This window comes from Cebus imitator, unplaced genomic scaffold (genome assembly GCF_001604975.1).
Source record: "Cebus imitator isolate Cc_AM_T3 unplaced genomic scaffold, Cebus_imitator-1.0 Scaffold47, whole genome shotgun sequence".
Classification (NCBI taxonomy): Eukaryota; Metazoa; Chordata; class Mammalia; order Primates; family Cebidae; genus Cebus; species Cebus imitator.
Window position 1 is genome coordinate 1,171,318 of NW_016107362.1, and position 17,042 is coordinate 1,188,359.

General features: G+C 45.4%; 1 protein-coding gene across 3 annotated transcripts in view; it reads right to left on the reverse strand.

The window, feature by feature from the left end:
• Positions 1 to 16,768, reverse strand: part of KLF3 (Kruppel like factor 3) — a 37,807-nt gene extending 21,039 nt beyond the window's left edge. Inside the window, exons 1-3 of one of the 3 annotated variants that reach the window (XM_017527291.2) lie at positions 16,295 to 16,768; positions 6,643 to 7,742; positions 116 to 211 (exon numbers count right to left, since the gene is read on the reverse strand). In XM_017527291.2, the coding sequence (XP_017382780.1) occupies positions 116 to 211; positions 6,643 to 6,666 (120 nt within the window). In that variant the 5' untranslated portion in view covers positions 6,667 to 7,742; positions 16,295 to 16,768. Of the gene's footprint in view, positions 1 to 115; positions 212 to 6,628; positions 7,743 to 16,294 lie in introns of all 3 variants that reach the window. The other 2 variants (XM_037738014.1, XM_017527292.2) reach the window with 2 other exon arrangements.
• Between the last annotated feature and the right edge of the window lie 274 nt (positions 16,769 to 17,042).

The following is a 17,042-nucleotide window of genomic DNA, read 5'->3' on the forward strand; positions in this document are numbered from 1 at the left end:
TTGCCTATGAAATGCCTGTCAAGTAATGAGTGATTTTAAGGAGTAATTCAACACACAACAATGTTATCATCACTTGGAAAAAATAAGGTGAGGTGTTCCATTTTGGAAAACTTACCACTGAGACAGGGTCCATGGCCTCTTGCTTGACAGGAACTGGGTCAAACATGAGCATTATTTTAGTTAAACCTTCTAGGGTGCTCTGGTGTATGGCCTAGAAAACAAAACAAGGTATCCATCTAAATCCCAATACAAACTAGTAAAAATAAAATATAGGCTGGGTGCGGTGGCTCACCCCTGTAATGAGTGATTTATTCATTACAGCATTACACCCCTGTAATGCTGGTGGCTCATCAGCACTTGGGGAGGTCGAGGCAGGCAGATCACCTAAGGTCAGGAGTTCAAGACCAGCCTGGCCAAAAAGGTGAAACCCCGTTTCTACTAAAAATACAAAAATTACCTGGGTGTGGTGGTACACGCCTATAATCCCAGGTACTTGGGAGGCTGAGGCAAGAAAATTGCTTGAACCCAGAAGGCAAAGGTTGCAGTGAGCCGAGATGGTGCCACTGTAACTCCAGCCTGGGTGATGTGGCAAGACTCCATCTCAAAAAAAAAAAACAACAACCATAAATACTGTAAATAAATAAAAAGTAAAATAAAATACAATACTCCTCATCCTACCTTTCCACTCCTTTTTCTCCCCTACCCCTAGAATGGCTGGAATTTGTTTCCCTTACCTATGAAAGATGCCATTTACATAATTAAAATCAGACTCCCTGGTCATAACCATTTGAGAAGCAACCAGCATTTCTAACTCAATACATAAACCCTGACATTTCTGGAACAATACATACAGCCCCTTCTGAGCGGCAAAGCTTGTTTGGATTGCTGTGCAACTCTTTATAGAGGTTCACACTGCGTATGATTGCTAAGCACCTTCCCCTTTCCCCTTATGTTGGTTACAGGAAAATTAGTGGGCATAAAAGACAAGCAAAAAGAAAATCTAGAACCAACCATCATTAAAATCTCATTTTCATTTAACCAACCCTCTTTAAAAGTGGGCTCACAGTGTACATGCTATTTAGTGCCTGTCATTTCACTGAAAAATCCATTGTGAAAACATTTCTTTTTCAGTAAGTCTGATTCTGCACCATCAAATCCCCTGTGCCACTGTGTGAACACATCAGTTTACTTAACTTACTCCTTTTTAGTGGGCACTTAGGTTGCTCCAAAATTTTCACCATTACAAACAGCAATGAGCCTTTTAAATATATCCTTCTGCACACCATTAATTTTTAAAATAAGTTTTCTGTACGGGAATTCCTGGGTGAGAAGTATGTACATTTCCCAAAGCATCTGATGCATCATCTGGCAAAGATGAACTATTATTTTCATTAATAAAATACAACCTGTTTCCCCAAACCTCTGCCAGCAACATGTGTTATCACTTGTGTTATAAAAGATAAACACCTTGCCAACTTGTTAGTCTCAAAATGGCAAATGATTTTTATTCTAAATTGATTTGGTTATTGAAGTTAATTTTTTCAGCTTTATTGACCATTTGGATTTCTTCTTTTGAGAAATGTCTACTCAGGTCTTGACACCCCTGCACAACTTCTTATTGTTTTCTAAGCACTTTTCACATATGAAGAATATTAGCTTGCTTTCACTCAGATTTCTCATTAGAAAATGAACCTACTGTAAAGGAAATGTCCTTTTCTTCTGTTGTTCTCTGCTGACATTCCTTCTATTGTCTTCTGTGTTCTGTATAGCCCACTCCTAACACTAATCTACATCAAGCCAACTGCTTCTTCTCAAGACGAAATACTCAGTCTGCTCAACGTTCAGTGTGTCTCCTCAGTTACAGAAACACTGTCCTGCTACTAGACACATTTTCAGAAATTGACTTCAGGCACTCACTAGCCAAATCTGGTTTAGGTGCTCAGTGCTTTGGTTAGAGGTAAGGCCTTTACAGATCACCCTGCTTTGGGTGGCAAAGTGAACAAGTTCTAGTGAGTTCCAGCTGAAGAAGCTGCAGGAGTCCCAGGTTCAGGATGACTTCTTGCATTTCAGTGTTAACAACCCCCATCCCCATCACCATGAGGGCAGCCCTGTAGTTTGTTGTGTTGGTGCTCCACGGGTTATACTAAGATATCTTCACACACAGCTATGGAAGTAATACTATGTAGTTCTTGTGCTTCATTGATTCCCTGAAGAAAGCCTGTTTTGAATCTCATGACAACACGTGAATTTCATCAATAATTCGACATAAGGCCCTGACTTCAAAACTGTATTTTCCTATATCACAGGGTGTATTATAATCTGCAAACGCAATTTGATGCCAAGCTGCTCAAATCAATGGTGCTACTACCCTCATATGTATTCCAGCAAGAACAAACCCCGACAGCCAGTGAAAAAGAGATGATTTCATAATGAGGGATGAAAACGCTTTTGTGTCTTGGGATCTATTATTAACCAGTTCTCAGCCTAGCAGCTATATGGATGAACGTGGGTCTAAGAACTGTTGTCCAGTGCCCCACAGTGGACTATAAACAAAAGATGTGAGATCTCCTGCTTACATCAATGAGGTCAGATCATTTAGCAGCCCTGACTCACGGCTGGCCACCCTGTGGCAGCCTCCCACCTGTGCACCCCCAGCTTTTTATACTGAATTCACTCTTCCAGGCTCATCTATTGCACTAGACAGTATGTTGATACAAATCCCCCTTTTTTTTGAGATGGAGTTTGCTCTTGTTGCCCAGGCTGGAGTGCAATGGTACTATCTCGGCTCACCACAACCTCCCCCTCTCAGGCTCAAGCGATTCTCCTGCCTCAACCTCCCGAGTAGCTGGGATTATAGGCATGCACCACCATGCCCAGCTAATTTTTTGAATTTCTAGCAGAGATGGGGTTTCTTAATCAGGCTGGTCTCAAACGCCCAACCTCAGGTGATCCACCTGCCTTGGCCTCCCAAAGTGCTGGGTTTATAGGCGTGAGCCACCACAGCCCGCCGCAAATCCTTCTAAATAAAAGCATTCACATTCTCAGTTGTATAAGTAAGGAGCTACGGTCTTAAGACTCAAGCAGAGACTGCAAACTAGCCCAGCCACGGGGTAAGCGTGATCATTTGCAAAATGCAGACCATGCCTCCCTTACCTACTTCTCAAGGATTTAGGTCTATCCGATGAGAGTAAAACACACACACACACACACACACACACACACACACACACACACACCTTTTGCCCTCATTTATATCCACATGTACATACATTTTGGCTATATATTCTGTACACACAACACTAAATGTGTTGGTTCCAACTTTTGGAGCAAAAATGTCTGGTGTTTGCCTCTTTGCTAACATACCCTCGCCTCAGAGGTCTATCCCCCATCCTTAAATAAAACTCAGACTAGATTCAGTTTCAAAGTTAACAGCTGCCTCCCTCCTGTATGAGGTCTCCTCTAAGGCCTTGTCATTTCACAACTGTACTACTGCCACAGCTTCTGCGCGAGGCTGCCGTCTCCACACTTCATGTTACCCTGCACTCTTTACTACCACTAACTGCAGCACAGTAGAATAAATTAAGATGATGGGCTCTGGAGTTCCTTTTGGTTCAAATTCTAAGTCCACTATTTAGCTCACAAAGCTTTCAATGACTTTGTCTAATGGCCACAGCAATGACTACTGATTTCTTTTAGAAATGAATTATACATTAACCTGCTATATCTTTTTATCATTAAGGCATTATTTAAATCACTATTGTTCTTTAATTTTTTTGTTTTAACTAAGTTTAAGGAAATGCAAGACTTGTCATCCCAAGAAAAACATTAAGCCTAGTAAAAAACACTGGTACTAACAAAACCTGATTTGCTTTTATTAAAAAATAATTACAAAGCTATGTTTATTTGGTCAGAACTGTACCTCTAAGTAATCCAAATGTTGATGAATGGATATTCTCATTACAGAAGTATTTCAGTTAATAAACAAAGGAATGATAGGATTAGAATACCTAATTTTGAAACTCCTAACTAAATAATGCATCCCTGGATATTAAAAAAAAGTCTGTGCAGAATTCAAATATCACAATGAATAGAATCAAACGCACTCACTATTTCACAGGTCTAAAAGCACTTTGTTCCTAATTGGGTAGCTTCTAAAATAGCTTTTAAATGACGATGCTTTTAGTGATAGTCACAGGATATAAAACAAGAAGATAAAGGACATGCAAAGAAAACGCCTGGAACCACACACCCAAAACTGTTAACAGGAACTTCTTGGGTAGTGGTGGTGGGTGGGACAGCTTTCTATACATTTGTGGTCTATTTTTAAAGTTTGTTATTTCTATTTTTTTTCTTTTTGAGATAGAGTTCTACTCTGTCACCCAGGTTGGAGTGCAGTGGCACGATCTCGGCTCACTGCAATCTCTGCCTCCTGGGTTCAAGCGATTCTCCTGCCTCAGATTCCCAAGTAGCTGGGATTACAGGCGCCTGCCATGATGCCTGGCTAATTTTTGTACTTTTAGTAGAGACGGGGTTTCACCATGTTGGCCAGGCTGGTCTTGACCTCCTGACTTCAAGTGATCTGGCTGCCTCAGCCTCACAAAATGATGTGATTTTAGGCATGAGCCACCGCACCTGGCCAAGTTTATTATTGCAATAATCAAAACTTGTAATAAAGACAAGATAGGGAAGCTAAACTAGGAAGGAATGAAATTTTAGAAAGAAAATCAAACAAATGAACAGAAATTGGGCTTTTGTTTATGTATTTGCAAAAAGATTCTATACTTTGCACCCATAGCTCTGAGTAGAGGGACCACTTCTGTCATTGGGACGGATTTGCTTACAGGTTCTGGTCTAGAATCGTAAAAGAGTGTAAAGTCTTCAACGTGCTTTCCACATAACTGAGAAGTAACTTAAGCACTGGAAGAATTCGGGTCCCTAAACTTGGTGGTCTTTGGTACCCATGGGCGGCTCAGTGTAATGGGGTTATTATCACTCTGTAAGAATGCTAAATAAACCACAAATGCCTAGAAAATCTATTATACAGCACTGACGGCAATCTTAAGTAGAACCAGTAGGTGGCGCACTAAAACAGGCATTAGAGACCAGGACACCCCAGTAAAAATCCAGTTTGCCAACGTCAGGGTCTTAAAGCCTACTGGGTTTTAACCAGGCTCAGGAATTCTATTAATCATTTTATGTGAGTATCACAGAGAGGAGGAGGCCCTAAATGTGGTTCTATTTTTTTTTTTTTCTGGTGACAATTTTCCAATCCTAAACACATATCTTCATTACATTTAACTAGCTTAGCTAGCCTTAGAAACACATTAGCTAGTCTTAGAAATACATTCTAAGGCTAAATAAACTAAGCAATATCAGGAAAACAAAACTGCATCTAAAAGGGGGGGAAAAAGGGAAAAGCTTTTTATTAAACTTTCTACGTTATCAAGGTGCTTAAAAGCAAAAATATATAGGAAGATCACCATCGCCAAAATAATTTTCCATAACTGGAGCTAATGCCATCTTCCCCAGCTGTGTTATTTTGCAGAGAAAGGCCAATAATACTGAATGATCCTCAAAAAGGAGAAACGGATTTCCCTTCACACTCTTTCCACCTATATTTCTGACTTTTCCCATGTTAAAATAAGGGTCAAATTTCTGTCAAAATGCAAGACATAGCTTAAAGGGCTTGAAGATTAAAATGCTTGGTGAATCATTGACATGAAATTTCAGAAGTAATGCAGTCCCGCTTTGGAGCCCCATCCAGTGGTGTCCTAGGCCTGTGCACTGCTGCTCTGTGGGGTGGGGGCAGTGCTGCAGGTGAGCTGCAGGGCTTAGAAACACACACGCAGTCCTTCATGGAAGACGAGGCTAGGAGGTTACTAAACCTCCTCTGAAAGCAGCTTGCCTGGAGGCTACAGCATGATTTATTACAGAAACGACCTTAGAGATGACTGCCTGCCCCTTTCTGAGGGAGGAGGGAAGAGGAAGGTGGAGAGACAATGTGTACCTATCAGAAGCAGTTTCCTCCCTGCTTCTTGGGGTTAGAGCAAGACCTGCCGCTGACATTCTCCCTTCTTATCTCCCTATTTATTCCCTTTTCCATGCCCTCATTTCTTCCCGCAGACCCTCAAAGGGTCCCTGCATTATCTTCCCCAACCCAGGACTGGCCGTGAACCTCCAACTCACCTGCCTTCCTCCAAGCAAACCTCAGTCTCCTAGCTGACCTCAGCTAGGTGTACGGAGCAATACGGCAACACACCTTCACTAGGCGGCCCTTTTTATTCTTCGGAGTGTTTGAATTTTTAAAAGGGGAAACATGTTATCTTCCCCCACCCTTACTCCCCAAAGGAACTTTAGAGAAAAAAAAAAAAAGGCTGTGTGTGCATGTGTGTGTAATTATTGGCTAGGAGGACCGGGCAGGCAAGCAACATCCTTGTAGCTAAATAAACTTCCTGTCCAGAGAAACTTTTCTCTCATTGCTTTACCCAAATTCTTCAAAATCTCCCAAAGGCTCGAGTATTCACGGGCAGTTGCGCTGGCCAGAAATACAGGGGACAGGCAACAGATGTCAGCAGGCATTTTTAAGCTGGAGGCTCCCTTAAGAAAAGCTAAGCACGATGGCACCTACCTGGAAATTCCCACCTGGAAATTCTTGGAAATTTTCATGCCACTCCGAGATTTTCACCTGCCTTACTCTTCTATCGCTGGTTTGAGAAGTAGAAAACTTCCATGGGATGTTTCTAAATCTTTGACCCTTGTGAATTAGTTATTTTGCATTAATGTGCATTGTAAATGGGAAAGAAGTTAATTATTTTGTTTCAGATGAAATATAATGATCCAGTGAGCAAACAGCCCGCCCTCTCTCCTCTCTCAGCTAACAAGCCACCCAATTTTACTTTCCTGCTCCACCCATCTGCTCCACCCTATGGAGGGCTGCCAAGGCAAGTCCAACTTGTCCAAACAGGACATGGCTTCAGATAAGATTCTGCCCACACCCTGTACTTCGGAAAGACCAAGTGAAGCAATTGATTTTGCATGTCAATAAGGACAGGTGCAAAGGTAACAACCAAGCAAAAGCCTGACGCCTTTCCAAACGGGAGGCCCAGCAAAGCAGGGCTGGGGGCGGGGACGCCCACACCCATGCTACCCTGGCAAGTTCAAGGCCATCTGGCTAGTGGCATTCCACACCCTTCTCAGAGAAATTACAGCAAACTCAAATCATTTTCCCTACTAGGGTTACACACTTGTTTATGCTCTCTGACAATTTTGTGTTTTAGTTTTAAGGGCAAGCAACCCAAGCTAAATTGAAAAATACCCATAATGTCTAATCCTGCTGTGTACATATCTCATAAGGCCTCGCCTAAGCCCTCACAATTCTCTTCTGTGAAGCGTTATATAATCAAATCCAGAAGGGCTGCGTGAGGCCACGCTGCCTCTCATCTGCCTCTGCTCAGTGCCCTCCCTATCACTGGAGACCCACCCAACTCCACCCTCAGGAGCCTCCACCCATGGGGCCCCACCCTGCAGGGAGTAGGAGGCTGGGAGGGACCAGTTGGCGCTGGGCAGCAGCCAGTTCCTGGAAATTCCGGCCTGAACAAGGATGGTTGGAACCTTAAAAATAACCAGAAGGAACCGTGGGGTGGTGATCATTCCCTCCACTCCTGAGGATTCTCCATTGAAGTTCCTCCCAGAAAGCCACTGAACCTCTGGATACAAAACTATGAGCGAAGCCTGCCCTCTCCCTGTAAAAATAAACAGAAAAGAGAGGAGCATTTTGAACCTCCGCTTTCAACGTGGCCCAAGCCCACCCTACTCTTCATTCCTGCCTCTAAGGCTGCCCCTCCCCACCTCCCACCGGCCTTATTTTCTGGTTCTTCACCATGGAAACCCAGAGGCCAACTCCAAAGCCGTCCTCACCTCCTTAGCTCTCCCCATTTCCACTCCTGCCCCGGGGGCCTGTGTAGCTAGCTGCAGCTTCTCTGCCACTGGTCTCTCGGCCTCTCCAGTCCAGCCCTAGCCCCTGATCACCGATGATTTTCACAGTCCTCTTCTCCTCCTGTCCTTTCCCAGCTCACAAACCTCCCTCCCATGTACTCCCCAGGTCTGACAGTGGGCTCAGGCACCCATGCTTGGCACCCCGTTCCCCACCAGCTGCCCCCTGATCCAACAAGTGCCCTTCATGCTGGCTGCCCTGCCCACCCCCCAGGCCTTTGTTCATTTTTGGCCCTGATGCTGGGCAACCAGCGTGGAATGCCCCCTCCCCTTCCGGCTTATCTAAATCCTCCTAATTCTTCAAAGAGCAGCTCAAGGCCCTCCCCACTTCTGGCAGCCAGCTGATTGCTCCCTGGGGGAATCCAAGGCCGCCTCTTCTTACCTAGATATCCTGGGCCTTTTTGCTTTCCCAGTGGTGCGTGCCACACGGCCAGCAGTACTGGTAAGGACAGGCAGGCAGGCCTCAGCCTTCCTGAGAGGGCCCCCTCCCCACTCCCCACAGGAGATCGGGCTTGTTCCCTGAATGAAGTTTTTATGTCAAGCTGAAGGAGCTAAGGTAAGAGCACTTAGCTCATAGCAGGAGTTCCACAATCATTTCCCTCTCCCTCTGAATGCACTTGAAATCTCTCCCTTAAACAAGTAACAGTGGTGAAGGGCCTAACTCTAAGGGAGACCTAGTAAACCAAACTTCCTAAGAACAAGTTACTGTCCCTAACCTTAGCCTGGCCCCTCAACCTATACTCCAGAGACCTTATCAGTACCATCTTCAAAGAATTTACTCAGTGAGGTCTTCTAAACAAGTCTAGTGTCGAGCTCTCAACTGTGTTTTAAAATCTAAAATAGAAAAAAGAGAGCGAGAAAGGGAGGCGAGGAGGAGGGGGGGAAACTGCCGGGGGAACGGGTGTGTACACAAACACAGGTTTTTGAAAAAGGGTCAAGGAAAGCAAGGGGCTAAGTGATGTCCCAGGTTTCCTGCCAATCACTACCACCTTCAGGATTGGTAATCACCAGGTACTGTTCTTTACATGAGCTCTGTCATTTAATGCTTATGAAGTGGTTACTACCTTCCCAGTTTACTGAAAACAAAACAAAACAAAACAAAACACTGAAACAGAGAGGTCAAGTAATCTGCCCAACATCACACAGCTGCTAACCTGCAGAGCCAGGACTTGAACCCAAGGTAGTCTGACTTCAAGACTGGTAGCCTTGGCACATCACTCTACCACCTCCCCAAACAGAGGACATTACACCACACAGTAAGTGCAGGATAGTGATTTCTGTGAACAGGTTGGTCCCTGGAGAAGACACAACGTAGGGACAGTCTATTTACGGTAGTGACCATTTCCACTTCTCCCAACTGGCCCTTGCTGCCCACCCTGTCTCAGTATGCACACTTGGATGCAAGATCAAAAGACATATTCTGAAGGCCCCAAATTAGGCAATTATTCTTCCTAGCCAGTGCACCTGCAATTGTCCATATAACTGCTGAGAAAAATTGGCAGCTTGACCCAAGTAAATATGGAAATCCTTATAATAACTGTACAAAGGTGGAAGGGTCAGGTCCTCATCCCCATTTTAGAAATGAGGAAATGGAGGAACAGAGGTGAAACGACTTGCCCAATTTCACAAAGCTGGTTGGAGCTGCAGCCAGGAACAGAAGTGTTCCTGCCTGCAGACCCGGGCACTTTCTGTTCTGCTTCAGAGCCTGTGCTGTGGGACCGACTTTTAGGTAACATCTCCTCATGCTGGGGTCACTCCCCAGTAGGGAGGGTGTGGGTGTGCACGGCCACGCTGGCCCATGGGAAGCAGGGGCCGGGGAGGTTCCAGCAGGCAATTAAGATTTCAAAATGCCTTTTCAGGTTAGATCACTGCAGGTCTACTCCATCCTATGGTACAACTCAGAGTAATGATTGCACATAATTTGAGATTAGCTCTAATAAGTAGGTACTCAATAAATACTTGTGAAATGAATAAGTGAATGGATGTCAAACTACGCTTCTCACATGCTACGACAAATTAAGGGCAAGGGCCCTGGAATGATGGCACACCAGGTGTCCCACATGGAAACGCTGTCCAGCAGCTAGTGAAGCTGGCCTGACATCTCATATTCTAAAATGCAAAGTAAACGTGGAAACTTTGGGAGCCCAGGAGAAAAACTCCCTTGTTTGGAAACTCAGTGGAACAGGAACTTGATCTTATAAATGAAAGTGGCTTTGGAGTGTGAAGCTTTGGAAGGTACCAGGGGTGTAAAGTACAGGAAAAGATAAAGGAGTGGATCTCAGTGATTACACTTAAACAACAGTAGTAGTAGAAAGAACACATAGGCCAAAGGAGAAAAAAAACCCCACGCTTGATTCACAGGTCGCTCTCCAGGGTAGAACCCGCTGACCTCAATATCCATTGGATCTCTTATGTCAAGATTTGGCCAAACTCCTCATTTGGGTTAAGACTAGCTCTGGGCCATCCCTGGCGGGATCCCCAAGCCTTCCAGAGATTGGCAACCATCTTGAGGATGTCCTGGACTAAGCAGGGCAATTCTGGGTCTTCCTGCAAAGGGCCTGCCTCAAGGAGCAACCCCTTACTGGAAACAGGATAAGAGCCAGACCCAGGAGTCACATGAAATACATGGGCTAGAGGGCCACTGAACTTGCTCTCTTCTGTCTCCAGCCCTTCCAAATAATTAGATGGAGAAATGATAATGAATTCAGCCTGCCGACACAATGGAGTGAATTTCAAAAACCTCCAGGAACCTGTTTTGCTAAAGAAAGAATTTTACTACAAACTTTGGCCAACAGATACAAAACATACAGATCATTTTCTTTTTTTTCAAATATTCCATTGGATATGGCCACATAACAGAATCAGGACAGGGCCAGTTAAGAGGACACTTTTTTTTTTTTTTTGAGACAGAGTCTTGCTCTTGTTGCCCAGGCTGGAGAGTAGTGGCACGATCTCGGCTCACTGCAACCTCTGCCTCCTGGGTTCAAGTGATTCTCCTGCCTCAGCCTCCCAAGTAGCTGGGATTACAGGCACATGCCACCGTGCCCAACTCATGCCCAGCTAATTTTTGTATTTTTAGTAGAGATGGGATTTCGCCATGTTGGCCAGGCTGGTCTAGAACTCCTGACCTCAGGTGATCCACCCACCTTGGCCTCCCAAAGTGCTGGGATTACAGGAGTGAGCCACCACGCCTGGCTGAGGAGACTTTTTTTTTTTTTGCTTTGGAGGAAATTAATCCTAGTTCTAATTCAGAAACTGTCAACAGCATTGTGCCTCTTCTATGACTACTAAATTTCAAGGAAGGAGAGCTGAGTTGGGGGGAAAAGTAGGGCTAACCCCTTCAGACAATGCTGTCCCTTATCAGGGCAGACTGCTGTCTGGTTTCCTGTCTCCAGCTCCGGCATGACTGCTTAAGATGAGAAACAGGGTCTAAGAAAGGAACAGAGTGGTCTTCAAAACGAGAATGCTAGCGACCATCATAATCCAACTCACCTCCAAGAGGAATTCTGACTAGAATATCACGTACTAGCAAACCAGACATCAATTGTTTTAAGGTTCTACAGATTTATTTTTTAAAAAAGCTAGAACCAATGATAAACGAAGCACTTCGGAGAGTCCACGTTCCAGAATAATTTAATTCTCAGTACCTTAAAAAATGAGGTTACCTATATTTATTTTTTTTAAACACAACTGGGTGTGAAAACAGAGAACAAGAAATACTACCCAAGAAAGCTGTCATTTTATAGCAAAAATGTTGATTTGAAAATATTAAGAAGGCAAGTTCTCAAGGGGAGATGGAGACACAATGGAATTAAGAATCAGGATTTATTTATATGGTCAAATAAAGCTCATTCCCATTTTTTTGTAATTATAGCAACTATAAGATAGTAAAATTTTCTTCAACTTTTCAGCTTAGCATTTAAAAGCTTGCAGAATGTTTTTCTGATAGACTATATTAGGCCCTGATCACCTCTATCAACCACTTCATCTCCCTGCAAAAGGGAGAGGAAAGAGTTTTCCGAAAGCCAAATGCAGACTCTGTTTACCAAACCTAGTTAGATTGTTAACAACTTTGGAATCAAAGCAAACAAAAAAACCCTGCCTCCATTTGACTTACTTATGAATTTTAAGCTTAAAAACCTCTTGTCCTGCAGGTCAGCTTAGTATTTTAAGATGCTTTTCCCAAAGGAGAAAGAACTTGTGAGGACTTCCAAAACTCCTGGCCTTTTTCATAGAAGGTTATCAGTAGCCAAGTAATTGATCCAAGTAACTCTCTTAATACCATATTTTATACTTTCCATTTATACATAAAGAATGTGGTGGAATGTGACATTTAAAGCCAAAGCATCGTTATCATCAATTTTGGGGATCAGAGGGCCTGATTTGCTGCTTCAGCAACACTGAATTAATTCCATGGCGACGTTGTAAATTATTCCTTTCGATTAAAAAAGAAAATCCCCAAATAAGTTTATAAAAGAACTTTCCAAAACTTTTCTTTTTCAACCAAATATTTCCTTAAATCTTAGTTTATCAAGAACCAAAAGAAAAATAATATTAAGATAGGTCTTAAATAGTTAACTCAGAAATTCATTAACCCACAACTGACAGAATATTTAAAAAATAATGAAAAATGTTATTGTAAAAAGAAAATGAGAAGAGCATTTTTCTTCTGTTTTCAAAATAGAAGATTAAAATTTTTCAAACGATCTATCACTGAATGAATTTGTTATTGCCAGTTCTCCTTTTCTTTGAGCTTAATTCTTAAGAACGGGTTGAAAATGAGATGTAGAATATTGTACAGTGAAATTTCTGTCCTTAAAACATTATCCTGATATTTAAATCTTTGTCCTTAAAAAGAAATAATCCTGGGATTTTCTCAATGTCTTATGCTTTGCTTCAATGATTTTTCCAAAGATTTCTTCTTCCAAACACAAGCAGGACTTTCAACTAAGCCCAGGCTGCCAACACTGCTTCAATTCTCCATCCACCGAAGCCGCCTGGAGCATCCTGGGTTAATGTGAACAAGGGTGGGCCACATCTTTCATATAATGCTAGGTCTTCTAAACTGTAAGGTGTTAATCCTGATCCAAAATTGACAGCTTCAGGGCAAAATGCCTATCTTAGAACAAACATCCTAACCACCTCAACACAAGAATCACAAAAACAAAACTCCTTTAGGTTTCTTTGCCAAGATAGACCGAAATTTCCCCCAAATCACAATGTGGCAATGAAAAATTTAAGAAGGTAAAACCATGTATTCACCCAGACAAATGCATTGAAGCAAAGGGTGGACGTAAAAAGGTTAACTGACTTCTCATTATGACATAACACAGGCATCTTAAGCAATATCAAGTGTGTAGAGACATGATAACTCCATGGGTGGGGATACGGAGTTTAGGGGCAGGGACCTCAGCCTGCTCTGGGCTACTGATCTACCAGAAAACAGCCTGAAACAGGAAAGAGCACACATATGCCACTTGGAATGTATGACGCAAACCCCAGCCTTGAAACAAAGAACAGGAAACAGCTCTGCTGGCTGTGCTGGAGAGAAAGCACAGAGAAACATTTAGCCGGCCCTCCCTGACCCTATATTCATGAGCAGCTGGAGTTTTTTAAGACAACAACAGGGGGGTGGAGGTGTTTGTTCTATGGGTGTGAATAATAACACCAGCTTTATACAGGGGACCTGCCCTATTTACAAATAAGAGCTGCCACATACAGTAAACATCATAAGTGAAATGTGATTTTATCATATTCAAGCAGCAGAGACCTCCCTAATGAACACTAGCCTCCCTCCCGATTTCTTTTGTCCCTTTCTGCCCCATCCCAATGGCTAGTCCCTAGCTCTGGTCAAATTCCGGGTTATGGTTCAGCCTCAGTGCATCAAGAGGAAAATGAAGACAGAGCACTGTTAGGAATTCAGATTACATTTGGGTACCCCACAGAACTAAAACTGGAGCAATGGTAAGCCTCCTTTAGTCACAGAATTCCAAGACAGACTGTGGGACATCTAGAGCAACCCAAAATTTTCTCTGTCTTTTTCAAATGCAGTTATACACATTTTTGCAGAGCTGCTCATCTGTTCAGCATATACACACATTTACAGAAATTTACCTTTTAAGAATGTGATTCTGTTTCTGACATTTAATCTAAAAATTGTTACACAATCTGTACGCCAGAGTACTAATTTCTACAAGACATTCTAAAATGTCTATTTTCCCTTTGGGTTATTTTTAAGATAGTAAAATCCATTCGCAGTTCCTTTCCCATTATTTCTCTTTACTTTGTTAGCCAGGACTGTTTAACTCAAGCTCACATTATCAGAGATTTAAGAATCTGGTGTGTGCAGATGTAAGAACAGGTAAGAAAAAAAGAAAAATAAATAAAGGAAAAAAAGAAGCATCACTGTGCCCATAGCAAGAAAATTGGGTTTTAATTTAGAAACTTTGCAGTGAATAAAACAATAGCTTTCTGCAAAGCTCTGTTGTTTTGTATCTGACAAGGTTTTGCGGTCTAAGCAGCTACTTTTCTTTGTTATTTTCATGTTGAGATTTTCATACTTGCATTCTCTTTCATGCAAGCTAAATGTTCTTTACAATGTATCATCATTGAACTTACAGATAGATAGTACATTAGGTTTTTTCCTTCTAATAAATAGTTCGCAGCAAAGCCCACTGACTGCAGAAATGAAGAAATCAGTTTCTCTAGGGAGTTTAATTTAATCAAACATCTAATTTCAGGTTTCTATTAATAGCCTAAAGTCAACTAACAAACCTCTTTTCGAACCAGAAGAAATCATTCGTGGACACTTTCTTTAAACACTATTACAAACTCCAAAAAAAAAAAAAAAAAAAAAATGGAGATATTAATGCTAGCGGACTGTTTTTCCCCCTAAAAGCAAGTCTTCCCTAGGGTAAGGCAGAGCATCCCGATGAATTTCTCTTGTACAAATGCTCCTCAAATTCATACAGGATAGGATAGCACAAAACTGCTGTGTAGAAAAACCTATAATGAACAACTGGCCTATTCCCCACTTGATTTTTGCTGGCATGTTTCACATACTTGTCAGAATACCACTTCATACTTTTCCCCATATACTAGACTCTTATGAGAAAATAATCAATATATTTAAAGTGTCTTGAGTGATATTAATGGAAACATAAATTCTGAGTAAGAAATTCAGTGGTTCAGTGTAAAATGTTTATTTTAGTGAAATACAAGAAGGTGAGCAATTTCCAATTTCCGTTTAACGTGACTTATTAAATCCCATGCACATTCTTCTAGTATTATTGTATACCGCTATAAAATTTAAACCAGAAAAGTGTTTCTCCTTGTTAGTAGTAATCTGCCCAAAAAATGAATATGACAATTCCAAGTCTTATCTGCCATCTCTAAGAAAGCCACTTGAAAATGTTAGGTAGGTCCCATGGGTCCTGGTCCAGGGATCTGTCCCTGGGTCCCCACCAGGCTCGGCTGCAGGCAGTTGCCTAAGGCGTCCTCCGCCTTCAGCCACGCTGCAATCCTTGCTCCAGGCACTGCGGCAGGTTCTCTCCATGCCCCCAGGAGGACTCTCCAAACCCGGCCGGCTCATTTCTCCTGCCCCGGAGGATCCAGACGCCCTGGCAGCTCCTGGGCTCCAGGACGGAGAATAGGATGCTGCCTCCAGTCCTAATTGCCCCAAGTTTCTTTCCAGAGGGCCCGGGAGGCTGCTCCAAGTTTGCTCTGCCGGGCAAGCGACCGAGCGTCGGGTCCCGGGAGGGGGGCGGCGGGGGGCGCGGGCGGAGGGCGGGGAGGGGAAGGACGCGGGAGTCGGGGTTGGGGGGGCACCGGGAGGGGGAGGAGCAGGAGCGCGAGGCCTCGGCGCTACCTTTCTCCAAACAACGTTGCCACACGCGGAGAGCACGGAGATTTCTGGGGCTTTGGAGGGAATCGTGAGCGGGCGGGCGGAGGCCGGGGACCACACAGGTGAGCCCCCGCCCGCGCCCTGCCCCGGACTGCGGCGGGCGCTGCCGGCCCCCGCTCCTCCGCACCCAGGGTCCACACGGTGCATCGCCTCAACCCCTCACTTTCCACCGCCAACCTGTGGCCCCCTCCCCCGTGCTCGCCCTCCGCCCCCACCCCGGCTGCGAGGGGCTGCCACACTTTCCCAAGCCCGCAGGCGCACCCCCCCCCCGCGCAGCGCTGCACCCCCCAACTCATTCCCTGCGGCCCCCTCCGGGGGAAAAAAATGAAACCAGAGCGGCCGAGGAGGCGGGCGGCAGGGGCCGGGACGCGGAGCAGAGGTGAGGGAGAGAGGACTTACTTTGCGAGGCGCGGTGCGGGGCGCCGCCGACGAGAAATAAAGGCCCGGATCCGGGCTGCCTGGAGCCCCTCGAGCGCAGTAATGTCAGGGCTCCAGTCAGGGCGGCGTTGGCGGCGGCGGCCGCAGGGGACGGGGACGGGCGCGCGTGCGGCGGGCGCTCTCGCTGCGCTCCGGCTCGGGCCCCGGCTCCGCGCGGCTCCGCTCCTGGCTCCCCTCTGGCTCCTGGCACCAACTCCGGGCAGTCACATGACGCCGGCGCCGCTCGCTCTGCGAGCCTCCCGGGGCTGGCGGGGTAAGTAGAGGCTGGGACCCGGGGTGGGAGGGTCAGGGAGGGGAGAGGGAGCCGCCGCGGCCGCCCGGGCTGGGCGGGTCCCCACCCACTTGGGTGGAGGCAGCCGCCGGAGGGGTCGGCCGAGTCACTCGCGCAAACACGCACCCCGCCCTGCGCCCTTCCCCCGCCACCCCCGCCTCCCGCGCCGCCTCCGCCCCGCCCCGCCCAGTCACCCGGGGACGGCCTGACAGACACTCATTATTCCCCGGAGCCGGGCGCCGCCCCGCCGGCCCAACCTGTCCCGCGAGGCGCGGCGGGGCCGTGGGGCTGGGCGTGCGCGGCGCGGCCTCCGCCCCCCCTCCAGCCCGCCCGGCCCCGCGTCCCCGCCCGCGTCCCCTCCCTGCGCCCTCCGCCCCGGAGCCCGCGCCCCGCCCGCTCGGCCCCGCCGCCGCGCCGCCGCCCGAGCCCGGGGGGAAG